The sequence below is a fragment of the Hemicordylus capensis genome, chromosome 8 (assembly GCF_027244095.1).
Source record: "Hemicordylus capensis ecotype Gifberg chromosome 8, rHemCap1.1.pri, whole genome shotgun sequence".
NCBI lineage: Eukaryota > Metazoa > Chordata > Lepidosauria > Squamata > Cordylidae > Hemicordylus > Hemicordylus capensis.
In genome coordinates, this window is record NC_069664.1 from 1,503,156 (window position 1) to 1,523,975 (window position 20,820).

At 47.9% G+C, this 20,820-nt stretch overlaps 1 protein-coding gene across 1 annotated transcript in view; it reads right to left on the bottom strand.

Moving 5' to 3' along the window:
* The window catches only part of LOC128333521 (tetraspanin-15-like), a 114,944-nt gene that overhangs the window by 26,564 nt on the left and 67,560 nt on the right, over positions 1-20,820 (bottom strand). Inside the window, exon 5 of the mRNA XM_053269019.1 lies at positions 9,741-9,854. Within this exon, the coding sequence (XP_053124994.1) occupies positions 9,741-9,854 (114 nt within the window). The remainder of the gene's footprint in view (positions 1-9,740; positions 9,855-20,820) is intronic.

Consider the following 20,820-nt stretch of genomic DNA (forward strand, 5'->3'; position numbering starts at 1 on the left):
GGCCGCTGTTTCATAAGGCAAGGTAGAGCAGGAGGCAGATGGTTGGGGTGCCCCCCCCCTGGGCAGCATCTGAGCCGCTCCCTGGGACGGATCTGACCCAGACAAGCTCTTCCAGGAGCTTTGCCTCTCCTCACACTCATCCTTGCAAAGCGTGCAGGAAGCACCAGGACAGGAGATGCGGCTGCTGGCCACCACCTGCCCTCCTCCCAGCCCCACCCAACATTTCCAAAGCTTGCAAGGGGCTTGGTCTTTCAAGGGGGCTGGTGGCCCCCACAATGCATTTCGCTGCATTGTGTGCCTCATCCTAAGGAACGGGGTGTGTGTGTGTGTGGCAAAGGAGGCACAGCTGCCTCTGCTTCCCGGCAGCAGCTTGGCTTGGTCCTCTCTCTCTCTTGCCCTGCCTGCAGGCTGGCCATTCATCAGGTAGAGCTGCAGAGCTCTACCTGAAGAATGGCCAGTCTGCAGGCAGCGCAGCTCTCAGGCAGGGCAAGAGAGAGAGAAGCAACCCGTGCTGCCTCCTTTGCCGCCCCCCCACTCTCAGCAGGCTTGCTGGGCTGAGCCACTGTTGGCCTCACGTTGGCCCAAGACCTGGGACTCCCCTGCAACCAGTCTCTGCCGCGAGCAGCCACACCCCAACCCAGGAAGACTCTGAGCGAACTAGGAGCCATTCGACGGTGCTGTCATGTAGCAGAGGCACATGACACATGCATTAAAGACCACGGAACAAACGTTAGAAGGGGAAAGTTCTCTCTGGGGCAACGGTATAACTGCTCACTTTCTGCTCAAGTCCACGTGTGTAGCTGCACCTTCACTTGTGGCGCCTGACTTGGGATTCGTTGATTTCAGGCTACAGTGATGGGGAGGGGAGCTGGTCTTGTGGCAGCGAGCGGGAACCGTTTCCTTGGCTAAGAAGGGCCTGCCTTGGTTTGCACTGGGGTGGGAGACTACCTGGGTCAACACTGCCAGGTCCTCCCCCGAGGGGAGGGGGCCGCAGCTCGGTAGAAGAGCCTCGGCAGGCTTGCACCAGGCCGAAGGTCCCCGGCTCCGTCTTGGCTCCCATCTCCAGGCTGGACTGGGAGAGACTCCTGTCTGGAGCGTCTGAGCGTGGCTGCCAGCCAGTGTAGGCAATACTGAGCTAGAGGGACCCAAGCCCTGACTTGGTAGAAGACAGCTGCCTCTCAGGGCCGGAGGACTGGGGGCATGGAGAGGGCAGAGGAATGTATGTGGGGAGGGCGGCGCCATGCTGGGTTTTGAGCAAAATGGGTGCTGAAGGGTGGGAGTATTCACTGCTGCCGAGTGCGGCAGGGCACAGGGGCTCCCTGCGGGTGGGGCGCGCCGGGAATATGCCCTGTTGCCCAGTGGGCTGCTCTGAGCCTGCTGCCTGGTCAGTGATGCTCCTTTGCCAGCTCCAAGATGTCTGTTTTGAGATGGAGTGACGTGACAAGAACGGAAGGCAGAATTCCAGATGTGGTCACCCCTCATCTTATTCCTAATGTATTTCTTTCCATAGACTGACCTGGCCTACCTTTCATTGTCCAATATTCCATCTAGGCTTCTCTCCAGGCTGGCAGCAGGAACAGCACCGATGGGTGGCCGCTGAGGGCCCTCCAAAGGTCCTGCTGCCCCTCCCCAAAAGCACTCCTGTGGCCCTCGCCTGGCTCTCCTGGCCCAAGAGCCACTCTGCTGCTGCCGCCTCCTCTCTCTCGCCCATCCCCCCCCAGCTGCCATGGCCAGAGGCTGGGGATGATGGGGGTGGTAGTCCAACAACGACCGGCAGCAACCCCTGGCTGGGAGCCTCGCCTTAGGAGGACGCCTTGCCAAGGGCTCCTCCTGACCGCTAGAGCCAGCCCCGGTTTCTCTCTCTCTGTTAGAGGTAATGTACGGATGTAGAGTTTTGTCCCTAGTACAGGAGAACCTCGTTATCCGCGAATTTGGTATCTGCGGATTCGCGTATCCCCAGTTGGGTAAAAAAACACCTAAACTCACCTTATGCGGGCAAAAAGAGGAGAACACACATTGACCTGGCGTATCTGAAGATCGGGGGTGGCTGGAAATGACCGCAGAGGTCATTTCCAGCCGCCATTTTGTTTGTCGGAGCCACAAAATGGTTCTGTTTAAGGAAAAAGGGGGGAAACCCAGCGATTTTCAGCCAATTTGAGGGCATTCCAGGACACAGCACGACTTGGGGGGGAGCAAAGCAGGCTAAGGAGCTCCCCCCATGCCCCCCCCAATTTTCAGCCAGCAGGGAACCTGACCCCCCTGGTCCCCCCTTGCCTGAAGGAGGCAGTCATTAGGCCCCTCCTTAAAAAGCCCCCATTGGACCCAGATGACTTAAATTACTTCTGACCAGTTTCAAACCTCCCCTTCTTGGGCACAGTGCTGGAGAGCGTTGTGGCGTCTCAGCTCCAGGCAGTCCTGGATGGATCTGATTACTTAGACCCTTTCCAGTCTGGCTTCTGACCTGGAGACGGGACGGAAACTGCCTTCATCGCCCTGGTGGGTGACCTACGCCGGGAGTTAGACAGAGGGAGTGTGACTCTGTTGATCCTCCTGGACCTCGCAGCTGCTTTCGATACCATCAACTGTGGTATCCTTCTGGGATGTCTCTCTGGGTTGGGACTTGGGGGCAACGGCTATATGGTGGCTCCACTCCTACCTGGAGGGTCGTACTCAGAAGGTGGTTCAGGGGGATGCCTGCTCCACCCCTTGGCCTTTGGCCTATGGGGTGCCACAGGGATCTATTCTGTTCTCCATGACATTTACATGAAACCCCTGGGATGAGCCTCCATTCAACCCCTGGGATGAACCTCATTGTCTCAGGCCCTGCTCATGGCCCTGCCACTAACAAGGATCCAGTTGGCGGAGAATAGAGACAGGGCCTTTTTGACTGTGGCCCCTCGGTTTTGGAATGCCCTCCCTGAAGAGCCATGCTCCCTCCCTCAGCGTTTTAAAAAAACAATTAAAACACATCTTTTTAAAGAGACTTTTTAATGCTCCATTTTTTTTTTGTTATATCTGGTAGTTTCTTTAGCTTTTTAAAATTTTCAGTTTTTAGCTTTTAAAATAACCTGTATTTGAACCTAATAATGACTGTGGTTTTTAATCTGACAACTTTTTGGAAGGGGGTTAATTTAGTTAATTTTTTTACTTTTATTGTATCTTGTGTCTTATTGTACTGTATCTTATTGTTGTGAGCTGCCCTGAGCAGTCGTGCACTGGAGGGGTGGGGTATAAATATTTTAAATAAATGAATATTAAATAAATAACCCCCACGATTCCATAGCCTCAATGACTCAATAGCTGCGGTTTCCATATCCATGGCTACAGCAGGAAATGGAACCCCTGTGAATATCGAGGTCCACCACTATAATAATTACTATTATAATTATAATAGTGATACAAGTAGTGATGATGATGATGATGATGATGATGGGGGGGAAAAAAAGACCGGGCCACCCTATGGGTCTCTGCAAGGGTGCTATTATAGAGGCCAGTTCTTAGTAATTTCTGATCTGGAGCTGGCTTTCTGCACTGCAAATGGAGCTGACACTTTCATGGAGTTCTCCGCTAGGTCACCAAGACCCCTTTCTTGAGAAGGCGCTGCTACTTCAAACCCCATCAGCACATACATGCAGTGAGGTGTTTTTGCCTCTTTGTGTGGCATCAGCTCTAAACAAGGCACAAGCTTTGTCTGTTAACTGCATGCATTAATGAAATAACCAAGTATGCACAAGTTGAAATGGCTAAAACCACTAGAGTGACTCTCTCTTTCTCTGCTGGATAAGCCATCAGGCACCAGCTGCTAAATGGCACACACGGTCTCCAAGACGGCATCCTTTTAGGTTCTCAGACTCATTTAGAACAGCAGCCCCTCCTGCTTAGGGAACAATAAATGAGTTCTGCAAAGAGAGCAGCAGGACTTCCCTTTCAGCTCGCAAAGAGGATGCACTTAGGCTCAGTGCTGATCCAACTCAAGGTCCCGAGCAGCTATTTCTGCACCAAGGCCCGTTTCACAGGTTGGGCAGCCCTGAATGTCTCTGCAGCCAAGAGGGGCATTGCCTGCATGGGCTCTCTCAGGAGCTCTTGTAAATATGTTGGCACGGCTGACCCGACAGGATTTATGGTCCCTCCAGATCCACTTCTGTGAGTCAAGATAGAAATTCTGTAGATAAGAAAGGAGCCGCTTAGCAGCATGGATGAAAGCGAAGGATGACTCTCAAAGATAAAGTAGTAGAAACAAAATAAAGTCCCCTTGAAACTAAATTAGGTACCCCCCTCGACAATATCTGAGCAATAACTGAAATAAAGGAGCAAGGAAGGAACAGAACAAGGACAGGCTGAAACAAGAAAGGTTGAACAATTATAGCACGAGGAACACTGTCTGTGGAAGGCAATGTTGCTGACAGTACTGTCCCAGGAACAGCGTTTGCTTGATATAGGGCTTGAGATAACTGGCAGCCAATCAGGGTGTCCTGACTCAGCATGTCGATTCCTTCTCCCGTGAGATCTTGCCCCTGCATGTCTCCCACTGAGCCTGAACAACCCTAGCACCCGTGTGGAGCAGTTCCCGCCAGCCTTCAAGGGCGGCCTTGTCCTCTTCTCTCTTCACATCTATGTAGAGCGTGTTACTCAACCCAGAGGAGAGGACAGGGCAACCCGCCCCTGTGTGGAGCTTTGCACGGACACTGCGGCTTCTCAGCCACAGTTATGGATGGATCCAAACCCTAGTTTTCCCAGGAGTGGAGCTGCTGCTTTGCTCTCACTGTACCTCTGTTGGAAATCATATGTCTCAGAAATACTTCAAGACAGCAGGAAAACATGCATCAAGGAAAAGTGTTTCCGTCTCAGTCTTACATAGCAACGTAGGAACCTGCCTTATACCGAGTCAGACCACTGGTCCATCTAGCTCTCTACTACACTGACTGGCAGTGGCTCTCCGAGGTTCCAGGCAGGAGTCGCCCCCAGTCCCTTTGGACCATCTGCATGTACTGTACGCTTCCCCACTGAGCTATGGCCACATCCCCTAAGGGGAATATCTTACGCATGTAGTCACTCATTCAAATGCAAACCAGGGCAGGCCCTGCTTAGGAAAGCAATTTATGCTTGCTACCAGAAGATCAGCTCTCCTCCTCCTCTGGATGAAGAGCAGATGCTCCGTCACTAAGCTACAGCCCCAGATCTACAGCCCAAGCTAAGGTACCCTCAGTTTAAGCTACTTTACTCTATTTGACTGCAGTGCTACACTGAAAAGAACGCACTCCAGTTTTTCCTTGACACTTGGCAATTATACTCAAAAGTTCACAAGAAAGCAGCAACCCTGCTCCAGCTTAAAAATTATATGTTGTCCATGACCCTGCCTGGATGATGTGCATGTCCTGACGGAAGAGCTGGCTCAAGTCACTTCTGAAATATCCCAGTAGATCTCGATGTTGAAATTAGCTACCCTCGACCTTTGCAACGAAAGGCTGACCTGTAATACAACCTGCCTAATCCACACCAAAAGTCAAGCTGTCCCCTGTTCAAGGACATTTGCACAAGTTAGTTGCTTGGTTGTGAATTAGCTGCTTCTGTTCGAGAAAGGTCTGCAAAGTCAGACAGAGTCCAGCTCCCTTGCGCAGTTTACCCCACGAAGAAGGGCAAATCCTTTTTTCTTTTGATTGTTCACTCCTTTTTGAGAACAGTGCCAGCAGGGGAAACGCGGTGGGGGTTGGGGGAATAGCACCCTCCCCAGTCCACCCCCCCCACCCTTGAACCGGCAGTCGCTGGTTCCATGCACATCTCTACCTTGAAGGACTGCTCTAAGGATTGCCCAATAAATGTATGCGGAGTGATCTGAACCTTATAAAAGGCATTATCTAAATGGCAAGGATCATTATTGGCAGACCTTAGAATGAGGACCTTCTTTGGACATTGTAATGCCGAGTCAGGGTTACGGAAGAGTTTAGAAGACAAATGCTATTCCTTTTGCCACTGAGTGATTGACACCGCCTGGCTCCTGGTTTTGTGAATACCACCACTCAAGGGCAAAGGGTAAGATAGCCCCCCTCTACACACACACCCCTCAAGTTCCAGTTCATTAAAAACAAAAACAACCAGCGAGAGAATAATTTCCATCAGCAGACCCCAGGTGGCTTTCCCCCGGAAGTTTCAACAAGTGGTATTTTTGTACCACATTGGCGACGAGAACTCACATGAGGCACTCAAACCCTTGGCCAAAAGGCCTTCTTGAACAGCACGCCATGCCACACGCAAACACACGGAGGATGTGGGCAATGCCGTTCGAAATGTCCTCAGGGCCTCCTCTGGGGAGAGGTGCACACGCATCAGCTCCCCCTCCCCCGCCACCTCTGGGGCACTTTGGACCTGAGAGACTAAAATCCGTGATGCTCAGCAGCAGCAGCAGAGCCCAACAAGCACCCCCTGAGAGGTGCCACGTGGCCCCTTTTGAGAAGCAGCACGGAGATTGCGTCTGCACTGCAGCCCCAACCCCTGCATTGGCTCTTCAAGCCACAACAGTTCAGCGTCTCATGAGCACTTCAACCAGCTGGTGGCACTGACCCAAGGTAGTCAGGGCTCCCTGAAAGAAGCCCCGAGGACAGACCCCTGATGATAGCCAGCCAGGGGCATCTGCAGAACTAGGGGGCCCACCACACCCCGACTCTGGACTGCAGTTACCCCTCGGCCCCTCCAGAAGCCTGAAAGAGGAGCTGGGACTCAGCAGCACGGCGGTGTCTCGGCATCAGGGGGCACCCATGCCAGAGCCCTGCTTGGGAGGAGGACTCCTGAGGACAGTGTCAGGGCATGATCCGTGCGCCAGGAGGGATGGGGCAGCCATGCAAGGCCCTGGTAGGGTGTGAGGAGGCCTGGGCCAGATCAGCCAGTGCAGGCCCCCTTCCAGTTAATTCTCATGGCAGCAACAAGAGCGCAGTCCCAGGCCGTGGCCCTGCCCCAAGGACAGCCCTGCTGCAGCCCTGCGAATGGCACCAACTGTCCGCTGCTGCTGTGAAACTCCACCAGCAGAAACTCCACAGAGCAGCTCCTGCTGCTGGCGGCCTTCAAGACAGACTTTGCTCCTCTCCTGCTCTTCCCGTGATCCTGAGCCTTGCTGCTTGCCTAGAAGCCTGGAAGGGAATACGCAGGACTCGGGCCACTGACTGAGCCCTTCCCATCCACACACCCCCATGCCTGTGAAAGAGGGCTGTGCAACTTTGGCTCTCCTGCAGACGTCAGACTACCACTCCCATCATCCGTGACATTGGCCACTGTGGCTGGGGGTTATGGGAACTGTAGTCCAGAAGCAGCTGGAGGGCCAAGCGGTGCAGCCCAGCTGTAGAAGGATGGAAACCCTCACTACTACTATTATTTCTGAATGAAAGGAGCTCCCCCTCCCCAAATGCTGAAGGAGCAGAAAAGCCTGCCCAGCTGGGACTCTGCAGAAGGGGAGACCGAGCCCAGGCACCCGGAGGGAGTGGAGAGAGATGGTGGAACTGAGAGGAAACATTTCAGATTTATACAAGCCACCAAGAAGCAAGAGGCCCAGTGATCTTAATGGGGCCCGAGCACTGTTCTGCGAGCCTCCAGGTCAGATCAGAATTAAGACATAAAACTGAGGCGCTCCCAAAAGGTTTCTTGCAAGTTACTATTAGTCAGGCTAGAGGCAATTGAACAAGCCTCTGATTTGGACAGAACATTGCAAGCTGGGAAATTGCAAGCTGAAGGGCAAGAGGTTGTAGAGTCATAGGGCAGCCTCCAGACTAAGTTAGTCAGGACTGAAGTTAAGAGCATTCAGTTAGTCACGTTCATCTTGTCCCATTGACCGCACATGGGCTGCAGTGGTGCTTGGCCATGACTAACGGAGTTGGACAGCAGTTTCAGAGTTCAAAGGGAGTTCAGAGTTCTAGTCCGGCCCACAGCTCAGTTAAGAAATCGGCTACAGCACCCCCCACAGATGACCACCCAGCCTTTGTTTGAAAACATCCAGCAAAGGAGAGCCCACCACGACCGTTGCTCTACCAAACAGCTCTTGGAGTCAGGAAATTCTCCGCAATGCCTAGCCTAAATCTGCTTCCTTGCAGTTTCAACTCCACTCTTGGGTTCTAGCCCTGCCCTGTGCAGCCACAGAGAACAAGCCTGCTCCTCCTCTGGTGTGACAGCCCTTCAGATATGTGAAGACGGCCCCCTTCCCTCCCCCCACATTCTTCTCTTCTCCAGGCTAAATATACCCAGCCCTTTCAACTGTTCCTTGTAGGACTCAATCTCCAGGAGGACACAGTAGACCAAGTGAGGTCCGGTTGGCACAGGAGAGTGTGTGGAGATACTACCTTTGTGCAACCTAAATATCTGACTTCATGCACTTCCCTCCAACTGTTCTGAATGCTGCCATGAAGAAGATTCATTGCACATACAAAGCTGACCTCACGGCTGGCTCACAAAGGCACATACATGGATCAAGTCATAGTCCAACATCCTGCTTCCCAAAGTGGCCACCAGAGGCCTCCAGGGAGCCCCAAAGGGGGACATGTAGGCACATCTCCCTCGCCCAGACTTGGTAGGGGCTAGTCTGGGGTTCGGATGGACCTTGGATTCAGCAGACCAGATCCTCAGGCAGGCTGGTGCTGAAGCCCAGGTGGCATTCGACCGTGATGCGTGGTCCTCCTCCTCCTGGATCCATTGACATGGGGATTCTCATTCTGTTTCTGCACTGTACAGATAGCAGCTACTTGTGACTGAAGATGGAACCTCCACATTTCCGCATATGTGTGCTGCATGTCTTTCTGTCTTAGGAACTGTGCTGCTTTGTATTGTTTTTTTAAACAATTGTTGAGCAGGCTCTCTGGGCTTAAGCACACGTGAATTAAGGAAAAATCTAACTCAGACTTCCTGAGAAGGAAACAAACAAACACACCAAGACTATGGAACCCAGCACAGATGGATGGATGGATGGGAGGGTGGGTGGATCAACCAAGAAGCCAAGGGCCTTGATCTGTGCCACCCACTGTCTAGTCTAGGCTTTTACTTAAATCTAATTTGCATTGGGCTCCCTTGACACTCCACATGGAAACCAGCCCCCTTTACACCCACATATGGCAGAAGAGTATAAAATAATAAGCACATTTCAGAAGGCTGAAGGAGAACAGGTGCTTGCCTTCACAGGACAGTACCTGGGCTAGAGGGTACCAATTAAAATTAACATCCCATTGATTAACAAGCAAGGAAAGTATTTCTCCACATAACACAGCTCTGAATTCTCTGTGGCCAGGAGCAGAAAGAGTGAAATAAATTTTAAAGAAGAGAGGTGCAGCGAGTGCAAGGAAGATAAAAATACCAACAGATGTCTGGTGAGGTGCTTTGAGTTCTGCTAATGATCAAGCAGCTATCGGAGGAGTGAAATGCCCTGAAAATACCTTTAACTACCTGCTCAATGTTGGCAGAGACCCAAGATGACTCCTGCTTGTGAGGTCCATTGGGGCACTGCATGGCTTCATTTCAGGCCAAGTTCATAAGTTCAAATGCAGCGCTCTTCTATGCCGAGGCCTGACACTAGCAGAAGCTTCTGTATTTGAACTCGGGACCTCAGACTGATGCAAAGCCATGCAACTCAATCAGTGGACCAGACAAGCAAGAGTCATTTTGGGTCTCTCCCAGCACTGAGCCCATATCTGTACCACTGCAGAAGGCAGCCCAGAGAACCATCTTCTATTTCTTAGAGAAGTTCTGGGTTCAAGCTTCTTTAATCTCACCTTCTTGATGCAGCACGTGTAGGGCACCCCACAGGCCAGAGGGCCACTGCTGTTGCATGAATGGTATGGATTCACATGCCAGTCTCTGAATTCATCACCTCCACAGCAGGAAAACTGAAAAAGAACTGGATGTCAGTCATATTTAAGAGAATGTCTTCTTCGCCATGAGTCCCCACCGCCTGTTAAGATAATCTGGAGAGGTTCTTCTGCAATTGGCACCTACTCATCTGGTGGCTACTCAGGAACGGGCCTTCTCTGTTGCTGTCTCTGGACTTTGGAATGTGCTCCCTGTTGAAATAAGAGCCTCCCCATCTCTGGCAACTTTTAAAAAGGCACTGAAGACACATTTATTCATCCAGGCTTTTAATTAGATTTATAGTTTTAATTTTTAATATTGAGTTTTAAATGTTTTAATGTGTTAAATGATTTTGTTAATTGATTTAATGTGTTAAATGATTTTAATTGTAAACTGCCCAGAGATGCAAGTTTTGGGCGGCATAGATATATTTTAAATAAAAATAAATAAATATGCATGGTTGCTTCACACTTCAAAACTCAAAAGGCCCTAACACAAAGGTTCTCAAACATGGGTCCCCAGATGATGTTGGATCACAACTCCCATCATCTACAGCCATGACCAAAGGCCATCGTGGCTGGGGATGATGGGAGTTGTAGTCCAACAACTCATATTTGAGAACCCCTGCCCTAACAAGAAGCCCAAAGGGAAGGCTGCTGTGTCCATGATGGAGAATCGACAAGGGACATCAACACCATGGCCTTTTGTGCCTGCAGCACCTCCCTGCTACTGTTCTGGATTCGCCTCCTTTAAGACTTAAGAGCCCTGCTGAATCAGAACAGGGGGGCAGGATGCCTGTTTAGTCCAGCATCCTGTCTCACAAAAACTTATTTTGAGCTTTGGAGCAGCAACGGAGAAGGCCCATCCCTGAGTAGCCACCAGACGAGCCGGTGGCAACCGCAGACGAAGGCAAATGCAGAATTTTAAGCAGGAAAGTAAGTACACCCAGCAAGAAGGACTGGATTGCAGTTAGCAGACTGGGTAGGTACCTTAAAGGTACAGCTAATCTAAAACTGAAATTGCCAGCAAGTAGTAATCCTAGACTAGTGGGTTATATGCATGCAGATTGGGCAGAAGATAGAACAGATCGTAAATCCACAAGGGGATACCTGTTCTTTTATGGAAGTGAAGTAATTAGTTGGTGAAGCCGAAAGCAAAACACTGTCGCTCTTTCCTCTCCGGAAGTGGAATAAGTGTCAGCCACTCAGGCTTGCCAGGAAACACAAACTGTTGCAAGACTTTGGAGCTGATAAACCAAAACCAACTGAATTGTTTGAGGACAATCAAAGTTGCACTTTGCTTTCACAAATGGGGAAGACAAAATACAGAACAAAGCATGTTGAGACAAAATATACTCCACATGCCGACAGTGAAAGCGGCTCAGATGTCAAGCAGGTGTGACAGGGCCTGCTCAGTCACAGCCCCCAGGCTTTAGAATGCTCTCCCAGCTGGCAATCTCAGCTTCCACTACAGTTTACAGAGGTTTTTAAATTGGTAAAATAGAGATTATTTTTAGATTTATATTAATAGCTCTAATTTTTGTATTTTAATTGTGTATTGTGTATTTAGAGCCAGCGTGGTGTAGTGGTTAGAGTGCTGGACTAGGACCGGGGAGACCCGAGTTCAAATCCCCATTCAGCCATGAGACTTGCTGGGTGACTCTGGGCCGGTCACTTCTCTCTCAGCCTAACCTACTTCACAGGGTTGTTGTGAGGAGAAACCTAAGTATGCAGTACACCTCTCTGGGCTCCTTGGAGGGAGAGCGGGATATAAATGTAATAATAAAACAAACAAACAAATAAATATTGTTTTAACTATATTGTAAACCGCTTTGAGATGATTTCAATGAAAAGTGGTATATAAACTGAACGAACAATCAATCAATCAAAGTACATCTGCTAATGTCTTCTCCGTTGGGTGTTATTTCACCTCCACAAGACCCTTTTCTTGTATATCACGTACTTCACCCCATCATCCCCAGAAACAATGTGGCTGCAGCTGATGGGAGTTGTAGTCTAACAACAGCTGGAGCGCCTCGAGCTGGCCATCCTTGGCATTCCCAGGATTCTTTCTATCCAACATGTGGCTTCTCTGTTTCCCCCAACTGCATTTGTAAAACTCTGGGGGCCCCTCCAGAAATAAAATGTTCAAATGTTCAAAAAATGAGCAAAACGTAAACCACAAACCAGCAACTGACACATCCTAATCTGCTGGACACTCATCATTAAACCCTCACTATGCTGAAGGAAAACATTTGCGCCTTCCCTTCCTGTCTCACTCCACAGCCTGGGAATGAATCCATGCAGCTAAATGACATGTAAAATAATTCATGTTATATTGGTTCCCCAATTTACAGGGCTGCAATTCAAGCGGCTTCATTTGCTGGAGGAACACATTCTTTCTCAAGGCAATCGGGGGAGTTCAGTACATGGAACAGAAGATTACTATCCTCCCTTCCTTGCCCTCCAGTCCAGAATTTGGAAACCATCTGGCCTCACAATTCACCTGCCAGGCTGCATTTAAACACATCAGCAACTGAACTTAACTAAATGTTGCAGCACTAACTCACAAATTCATTAAAGAAATGGCACTGAGGCAAGCCGTGGGGGAAGAGACCCAGAACCAGCCACAATCGTCAACATTAAGGAACAGAGCACACCTGATAATCAAACAGGCTTTCTCCGAGGATCGCCTTTTGCGTCCAGCATTTCCAGTTACCTACAAAGACCAGCAACCTCACAAGGGGCAGCAGAGGTCGCCTAGTTGGGATTTACCAGCCTGCAAATCCCATTTTGAGGTGCAAATGAAGAAGCAGACCAGTCTTGGATTATTTCATGCAGTACGTGTCGGCAAACGAGGTTCTGCTACCAAGAGTACCCTGAATAGGAAGCTGCTGCTGTACCCATTCTGGCTCTCTGAGGAGTGCACCTTGTATCCTGCACACACAGCCCGATTTCCCCCTCCAAAAAGAGTGGGGTGGACCTGATGGGTTGCTTTGATGGGAACCCTCAGGGTCCTGTGTAAGTAGTTTCTAGGACAAGCAGTATACACCAGTTTTGGTACTTGGCAGCTTCAGATTGCTGTATTCGTTCTCTCAAAAATAAATAAATAAATTGATTTGTGCTTGTGTACCTGCCTTCAATATACAAAGCGATCCCAAGATACCTTCAAATGGCAGAATATGACCCAAGAGCAGCTTACGCCAGGGACTTCAATATAACGTCTTTATTGCTCTGCTGTGTTCCAGTGCTGTTAGGTTATATTACAATGTTGTTTAAATTTTATAAACGTTCCTGAAGATTTCAATTAGACTTTATACTTGTGGCCACCTTAAAATGCACTTCAAGCCTCTGTATTTAGCACAATGCAATTGGTTTGCATAGCTTAGCATAAATGGTTTTAACTGAGGTTGTTTTGTCTCACTTTACATTACAAAACAGTAGGGTTTTATGCTGGCTTGTCACACTCCACTAACCAGTACACAGACACTCAGAGGCATATCTAGGGAAAATAGCGCCTAGGGCAAGCACTGAAATTGTGCCCCCTGTCCAAACATCTGACACCCATCTTTCAGATAATTTTACCATAATATCAGTTGAAAAATACAACTCAAGCTCGTTAATCTTTTAATCTTTCAAAAACTATTTAGCAGTGGACGTAGCCAGACCAAAAATGCTGGAAATTTCAGTATGCTGGGGCTCATGAAATATCCAAATACTATGTGGAGGTGTACTTGGAAAACTAAACAGAAGTGCCTGTCTAATTCTCTACTATGCATTGTAGCATCACTATTACATAAGTTTTAAAAATAAATGGAGAATTTGACTTTTCCCAGATACTCTGAAAATAATTAAAGGATATGCAGAGTAAACTGTGTCACTGCCTGGAATATATTCTAGTCTTTCAGAAAATGAGAGAAAGAGAGCAAGAAACTCCCAGTGGGGCTTAATACTAAGGATTTCACACTGATTCAAAGACAAACTCACCATTAATAGCCATATTATTAAGACATCACATTTAACTCATTTATCACAAGAAGCAAAATAAGAGCAAATGAATACAATCCTAGCTCTTAAGCTTTAGCTCAGTATTCACAAGCCCTGATTCTCTGTACATAGTGCCAATCTGAATATGTGTACAGTGACTTATATTATATTAAAAATGTTTAATTTTTTAACCTGTAGCCCCTTTGGTGGGCTTCCTAAAGGCCATGAGGGGGTCTGCAAAGGTTCCCCCTCCCCCCACTGGCCTCTAGGGCCTCACAGGGACCATTTGAGCATGTGCAGTGGCCATTTTTAAAAATAACTTTTTTTAAAAAAATGGCCGCTGAAAACAAGATGGCCACCATATATGCTTAAATAGCCTCTGCGAGTCATGGCATGGCCTAGGGCCTCACAGAGGCCATTTGAGCATGCATGGTGGCCATTTTGTTTTTGGTGGCCATTTTTTAATTTTTTTTTTAATTTTCAAAAATGGCGCCCACCTTCAAGTGGCCCTGCCTGCCCTACCCTAGATACGCCCCTGCAGACACTTCACTAGTTCTTCACCAGAACTTATTTGAATTACTTCACAACTTCTCCATCCTTTTGGATACTCAGATTTCTGTTTAGCAGAGGCTAATTCATAGGTCATTCTCCATGTGTACTCAGAAAGTCCTCTTCAGTTCCCTCACTTATTAACCCAGCGTATTCATAAAGCTGTCTTTTCTCTGAGTCCTACTAAAAGAGAGACTCTTCCATTTCTCCGCTGACCCCAAACCCCATCTAACTGTTCTACAGGGGTTCCAGCTGTCCTCTCACTCTCTCATACTGAACATTTGGATCGGCAGCTCTCTAGAGTCCAAACTCTCTAGCACAGCTAAAACTAAACGTTAACCCCATGCCTGCCAAAACACCACATGCTCTTGGATCAAGCACTTGCTAAAGTGGCAGTTCAGCTGATGGAGGAGTGGAGGTGATTCTCCTGCTGCAGAAGCTGGAGTAGCCACCCACACTAATCCACCAGGGAGCACCATGAGACTATGACAAAGACATGGGAAGACGGCACCTTGGGGAAAGAGGCGAGAGGCCATGCATGAGAGAAAACCGGACTGGGGAGGCAGGCAGGCTGAGAATTAGATGGCAGCGTATTGCCAGAGACTGCCACCGTGAAGGTACAACATCGGCGATGACAGTATGAACATGGGAAACTGCTTCTACCAAGCCAGACCATATCTCTCAGTACTGGCTGGCAGCAGGTCTCCAGGGCCTCAGGCAGGGATCTTTGCCAGCCCTACCTGGAGACACCAGGGATTGAACCTAGATGTGTACATAGGTTACACTGGAGGCTGCCTTAAACCAAGTCATGCCGTTGGTTCATCTAGTATTGTCAGCTAGGTGGACTGGCAGGAGCTCTCCAAGGTTGCAAGCAGAAGTCTTTCTTTCCCAGCCCTTCCTTGGTTGCTCATGAAAACTTAGATATAGTGGGCATAACGGAAACCTGGTGGAACGGTGAGAACCAGTGGGGCACCGTTATTCCTGGATACAAACTCTACAGAAAGGACAGGGAGAGTTGGATTGGGGGTGGAGTGGCACTGTATATTACACAGGAACATAGGAAGCTGCCATACACTGAGTCAGGCCCTTGGTCCATCTAGCTCAGTATTGTCTACACAGACAAGCAACGGCTTCTCCAAGGTTGCAGGCAGGAGTCTCTCCCAGCCCTATCTTGGAGATGCTGCCAGGGAGGGAACTTGGAAACTTCTGTTTGCAAGCGTGCAGACGCTCTTCCCAGAGTGGCCCCATCCCCTGAAGGGAATATTTTACAGTGTTCACACATCAAGTCTCCCGTTCATATGCAACCAGGGTGGAACCTGCTTAGCTAAGGGGACAAGTCATGCTTGCTAACACAAGACCAGCTCTCCTCTCTATAAAACATTTAGGAACACAGGAAGTGGCCATATATTGAGTCAGACCATTGGTCTATCTAGCTCAGTATTGTCTACACAGTCTGACAGCGGCTTCTCCAAGGTTGCAGGCAGGAATATCTCTCTGCCCTAATCTTGGAGATGCTGCCAGGGAGGGGACTTGGAACCTGAGATGCTCTTCCCAGAGCAGCTTCACCCCTTAAAGGGAGTATCTTACAGTGCTCACACATGTAGTCTCTCATTCATATGCAACCAGGGCAGACCCTACTTAGCTAAGGGGACAAGCAACTTCTCCAAGGTTGCAGGCCAGAATACCTCTCTCAGCCTATCTTGGAGATGCTGCCAGGGAGGGAACTTGGAACCTGAGATGCTCTTCCCAGAGCAGCTCCATCCCCTCAGGGGAATATCTCACAGTGCCCACACTTCTAGTCTACCATTCATATGCAACCAGGGTAGACCCTGCTCAGCTAAGGGGACAAGTCATGCTTGCTACCACAAGATCAGCTCTCCTCTCCAAAAGGAGCAGGAGGGAAATGGGGATATAGGAACATAGGAAGCTGTTGTATCCTGAGTCAGAACATTGGTTTATCTAGCTCATTATTTTCTAAACAGACTGGCAGCAGGTTCTCCAAGGTTGCCAGCAGGAATCTCTCTATCAGCCCTATCTTGGAGATGCCAGGGGGGAACTTGGAACCTATTGCTCTGCCCAGAGTGGCTCCATCCCCTGAGGGGAATCTCTTACAGTGCTCACCTGTAGTCTCCCATTCATTTGCAACCATGCTGGACCCTGCTTAGCTAAGGAGGCAAGTCATGCTTGCTACCACAAGACCAGCTCCCCTCTCCATATTAAAGAAGGAACAGAATCCAACAAGCTAGAAAACCTAGGGGGACCAGAGTATTCCCCAGAATCATTATGGGTGACAATACAAGGACTGAAAGAAAATGTTTTACTAAGGACGTGCCCTCTGGATAAAAATGCTGAGAGTAACCTGGAGTTGGAAGCAAATCAGAGAGGAGTCAAAGAGAGACAGACCCTCAAGATGCTTCTGTTTTCTCAGGCCATGAGAAAACAGAAATTAACTGAAATTAATTTTAAACTTAATTTTTATCTTATTAGATTGTTTTTACTTTATTTTGTGAAATTTTAACTGTTTTTACTGTTTTATATTGTGTTTTAGATTTTGTTCATCACTTAGAGATGTACATGTCAGATGGTATAAAAATATAATAAATAAAAATAATAATTGATGATTAAGTGCCGTCAAGTTGGTGTTCTTAGCGACCACAAAGATAGATTCTCTCCAGGATGATTTGTCTTCAACTTGGCCTTTAAGGTCTCCCAGTGGTGCCTTCATTGCTGTCATAATTGAGTCCATCCACCTTGCTGCTGGACGTCCTCTTCTCTTTCCTTCTACTTCTTTCAGCATTATGGACTTCTCAAGGGAGCTGGATCTTTGCATCATGTGTCCAAAGTATGATAGTTTGAGCCTGGTCATTTGTGCCTCAAGGGAAAATTCTGGTTTGATTTGTTCTATGATCCATTTGTTTGTTTTCCTGGCTGTCCATGGTATCCTCAAAAGTCTTCTCCAGCACCAAAGTTCAAAAGCATCAATACTTTTTCCATCTTGCTTCTTCAAAGTCCAGCTTTCGCATCCATAGAGTATCACAGGAAAAACCATTGTCCGAATAATTCTAATGTTTGTAGGTATAAACACGTCACAGAATCTAAATATCCTTTCCAAGGCCTTCAATGCAACCCTACCAAGTGCTAGTCTGTGGAGTATTTCTTGACTGCTGGATACTTTACTGTTGATGGTTGATCCTAACAGGCAAAAGCTTTCCACCACTTCAATGTCTTCATTATCAATTCTGAGGCTGGTTGCTGTAGCCATCGACATTAGTTTAGTCTTCTTTACAAAATAATAATGGGTGACTTCAATTATCCTCACATGGACTGGGCAAATTTACATACTGGTATTGACAGAGAGGCCAAATTTCTATACATGCTAAATGATTGTGCCTTGGAACAGTTGGTTATGGAACCAACCTGAAAGCAGGCAACCTTGGACTCAATCCTGAGTGGTGCCCAGGACCTGGTGTGAGATGTCAGGGTTGCAGAACCACTGGGGAACAGTGACCATCGTGTGATCCAATTTAGCTTATATGCAAGTGGAGCATTGCCAAGGAAGTCCAACACTGAGATGTTGGACTTCAGAAGAGGAAACCTCTCAAAAAGGAGTGGACTAGTAAAAAGGAAGCTGAAAGGGAAAGTTGGGAGGGTCAAATCACTCCAGAAACCATGGAACTTATTCAAAACCACAATAATAGAAGCTCAGTTGGAAATTGTATACCAAGAAGGAGGAAAGGTACCACCAAGTTCAGGAGGACACCAGCGTGGCTAAAGTAGAATTAGAGAAGCTCACCTCCTTCAGAAAATGGAAGACCTGCCCAAATGAAGAAAAGAGAAAGGAACAAAAACTCTGGCAAAAGAACTGCAAGGAGACAATAAGGGATGCAAAAAGAGAGTTTGAGAAGCATATAGCTAGAAGTCTCAAGGGGAATAAGAAAAACTTCTTTAAACATATCAGAAGCAGAAAACCTTCCAGGAAGGCCCGTTGGATTCTTAGAGGATGAGGGCATGAAAGGATTATTAAGGAGGATAAGGAGACTGCAGAGAAGCTGAATGAGTTCTTTGCATCTGTCTTCACAGCGAAGGATACTGACCATATACCTGCTCCAGAACCAAGCAGCTCAGGGCTTGGGAGCTGAAGAACTGGGCCAATTTGAGGTGACAAGCGAAGCTCTTCTAAGCTGTCTTGAAAAGCTAAAAATTAAATTGCCAGGGCAAGATGGCGTCCACCCAAGTGTTCTGAAATAACTCAAATGTGAAATTGCTGATCTCCAAGCAAAAATATGCAACTTGTCCCTACAGTCAGGCTAAAACCAGAGGACTGGAAAGCAGCTAATGTAACTCCGATTTTCAAAAAGGGATCCGGGGGGGATCCAGGAAACTACAGGCTGGTTAGCTTAACTTCAGTGCTGGGTAAATGGATGGAAAGCATACTTAAGGACAAAACTGTTAAACATATAGAAGAAAAGGCCTTGCTGAAGGAGAACCAGCACGGCTTCTGCAAGGGCAAGTCTTGCTTCACTAATATTTTGGAGTTCTTTGAGAGAACACTGCCTAGGGGTACACATGTCAGGCAGTATAGGAATACGACAGGCATGTGGATAAAGACGATCCGGTTGACATAGTATACTTGGACTTCCAAAAAGCTTTTGAAAATGTTCTTCACCAAAGGCTCTTGAGTAAACTTAAGAGTCATGGAATAAAGAGACAGGTGCAATTGTGGATTGGTAATTGGTTGAAGGACAGGAAACAGAAGGTAGAAATAAATGGAGACTTTTCACAATGGAGGGAAGTAAGAAGTGGGGTCCCTTAGGGAACTGTACTGGGACCAGTGCTCTTTAAATTATTCATAAAGCAGTAAAATGGTCATATTTGAGGATGACACCAAACTATTTAGGGTAGTGAAATCCAAAACAGATTGTGAGGAGCTCCAAAAAGATCTCTACAAATTGGGGGGTGCATGACAAAATGGCAAATGTGGTTCAGTGTAAGCAAGTGTAAAGTGATGAATACTGGGGCAAAAAACCCCAGCTTCACATATACATGGATGGAGTCTGAGCTGTCAGTGATTGAAAGAGATCATGGGTTCATGATGGACAACTCACGCAAAGTATTGACAGTGTGTGGCAGCTATGCAAAAGGCAAATTCTGTTCCAGGGTTAATTAGGAAGGGGATTGAAAATAAAAATGCTAATATAGAAATCATGGTGTGGCCACATCTGGAGTACTGTGTACAGTTCTGTTCACCATATTTTAAGAATGATACTGTAGAACTGGAAAAGGTGCTGAAGAGGGCAACTATGATGATCAGGGACCTGGAGCACCTTCCTATGAGGCAAGGCTACAGCATCTGAAGCTCTTTAGTTTGGAAAGAGGCAGCTACGGGGAGACATGATCGAGGTGCATAAAATTATGAACAGAGAAAATTTTTCTCCCTTTCTCGCAACACTAGAATCAGGGGTCATCCCATGAAACTGAAGGCGGGAAAATTTAGGACCAACAAAAGGAAGTTGGTCCTTAAGAGTCATGGTCCTTAAGAGTCACAGTGCATAATTAATCTATGGAATTCTCTGCCACAGGATGTGGTGATAGCCACTAGCTTGGATGAATTCAAAAGGGGCTTGGGCAAATTCATGGAGGGCAGGGCTCTCAGTGGCTACTAGTCTTGATGGCTATAGGCTACCTCCAGCCCCAGAGGCAAGATGCCTCTCAATCCCAGCTGCAGGGGAGCAACAGCAAGAGAGAGGGCATGCCCTCCCCTCTTGCCTGTGGGCTTCTCAGAGGCATCTGGTGGGCCACTCTGATAGGTCTTCTTAGCCTGACCCAGCAGGGTCTTCTTATGGAGGTGCTGCCAGAGATTGCACCTGGGGCCTTCCTTAAAAGACTAGCAAAACTCTGATGGACTGAGAGGGAAAGGAGACAGCTGCAAATGAAATTAACACATATCCTTCCTGGTCTTATCCTTGCCTCTCCTTCTCTCCCCTTCCTCCATTGTCCCACTTGTGATGATTCCAGATTGGGAGTCCTTTGGGGCAGGGACCTGACCATTCCTTTTTTCACAAGGTGTCTTGCACATGGATGCATCCATAGCATCCATCAGACCTCCCAGACATCAAGAGCCTGGCTTGACCGCCCTTCATATAGGCAAGTGAGCCCATTAGGATCAACACTCCCGACCCTACCCCCTCTATACAGGTCAGAAGAAAGTTATAAGGTGCTTTCAAGAGGCCTGCTGAATTATAAAACACAGATCAGCAAGATGGGTTGGCTGGGGAATAAAGGAATCAACTTGACACTCCCAACTCTTTTTTCTTGAAAAGATCAGGCACTTTTCACACTTCATCTGCTTTTGACGCTCAGAATGGAGACCTTGATATGCAGATAAGAATCCGTCATTAAAGACAAGCTCCCCGAACTGTAACCACTTAGCTGTTGCATAAAAGAAGCAGGAATCAAGAAGATTCATGGA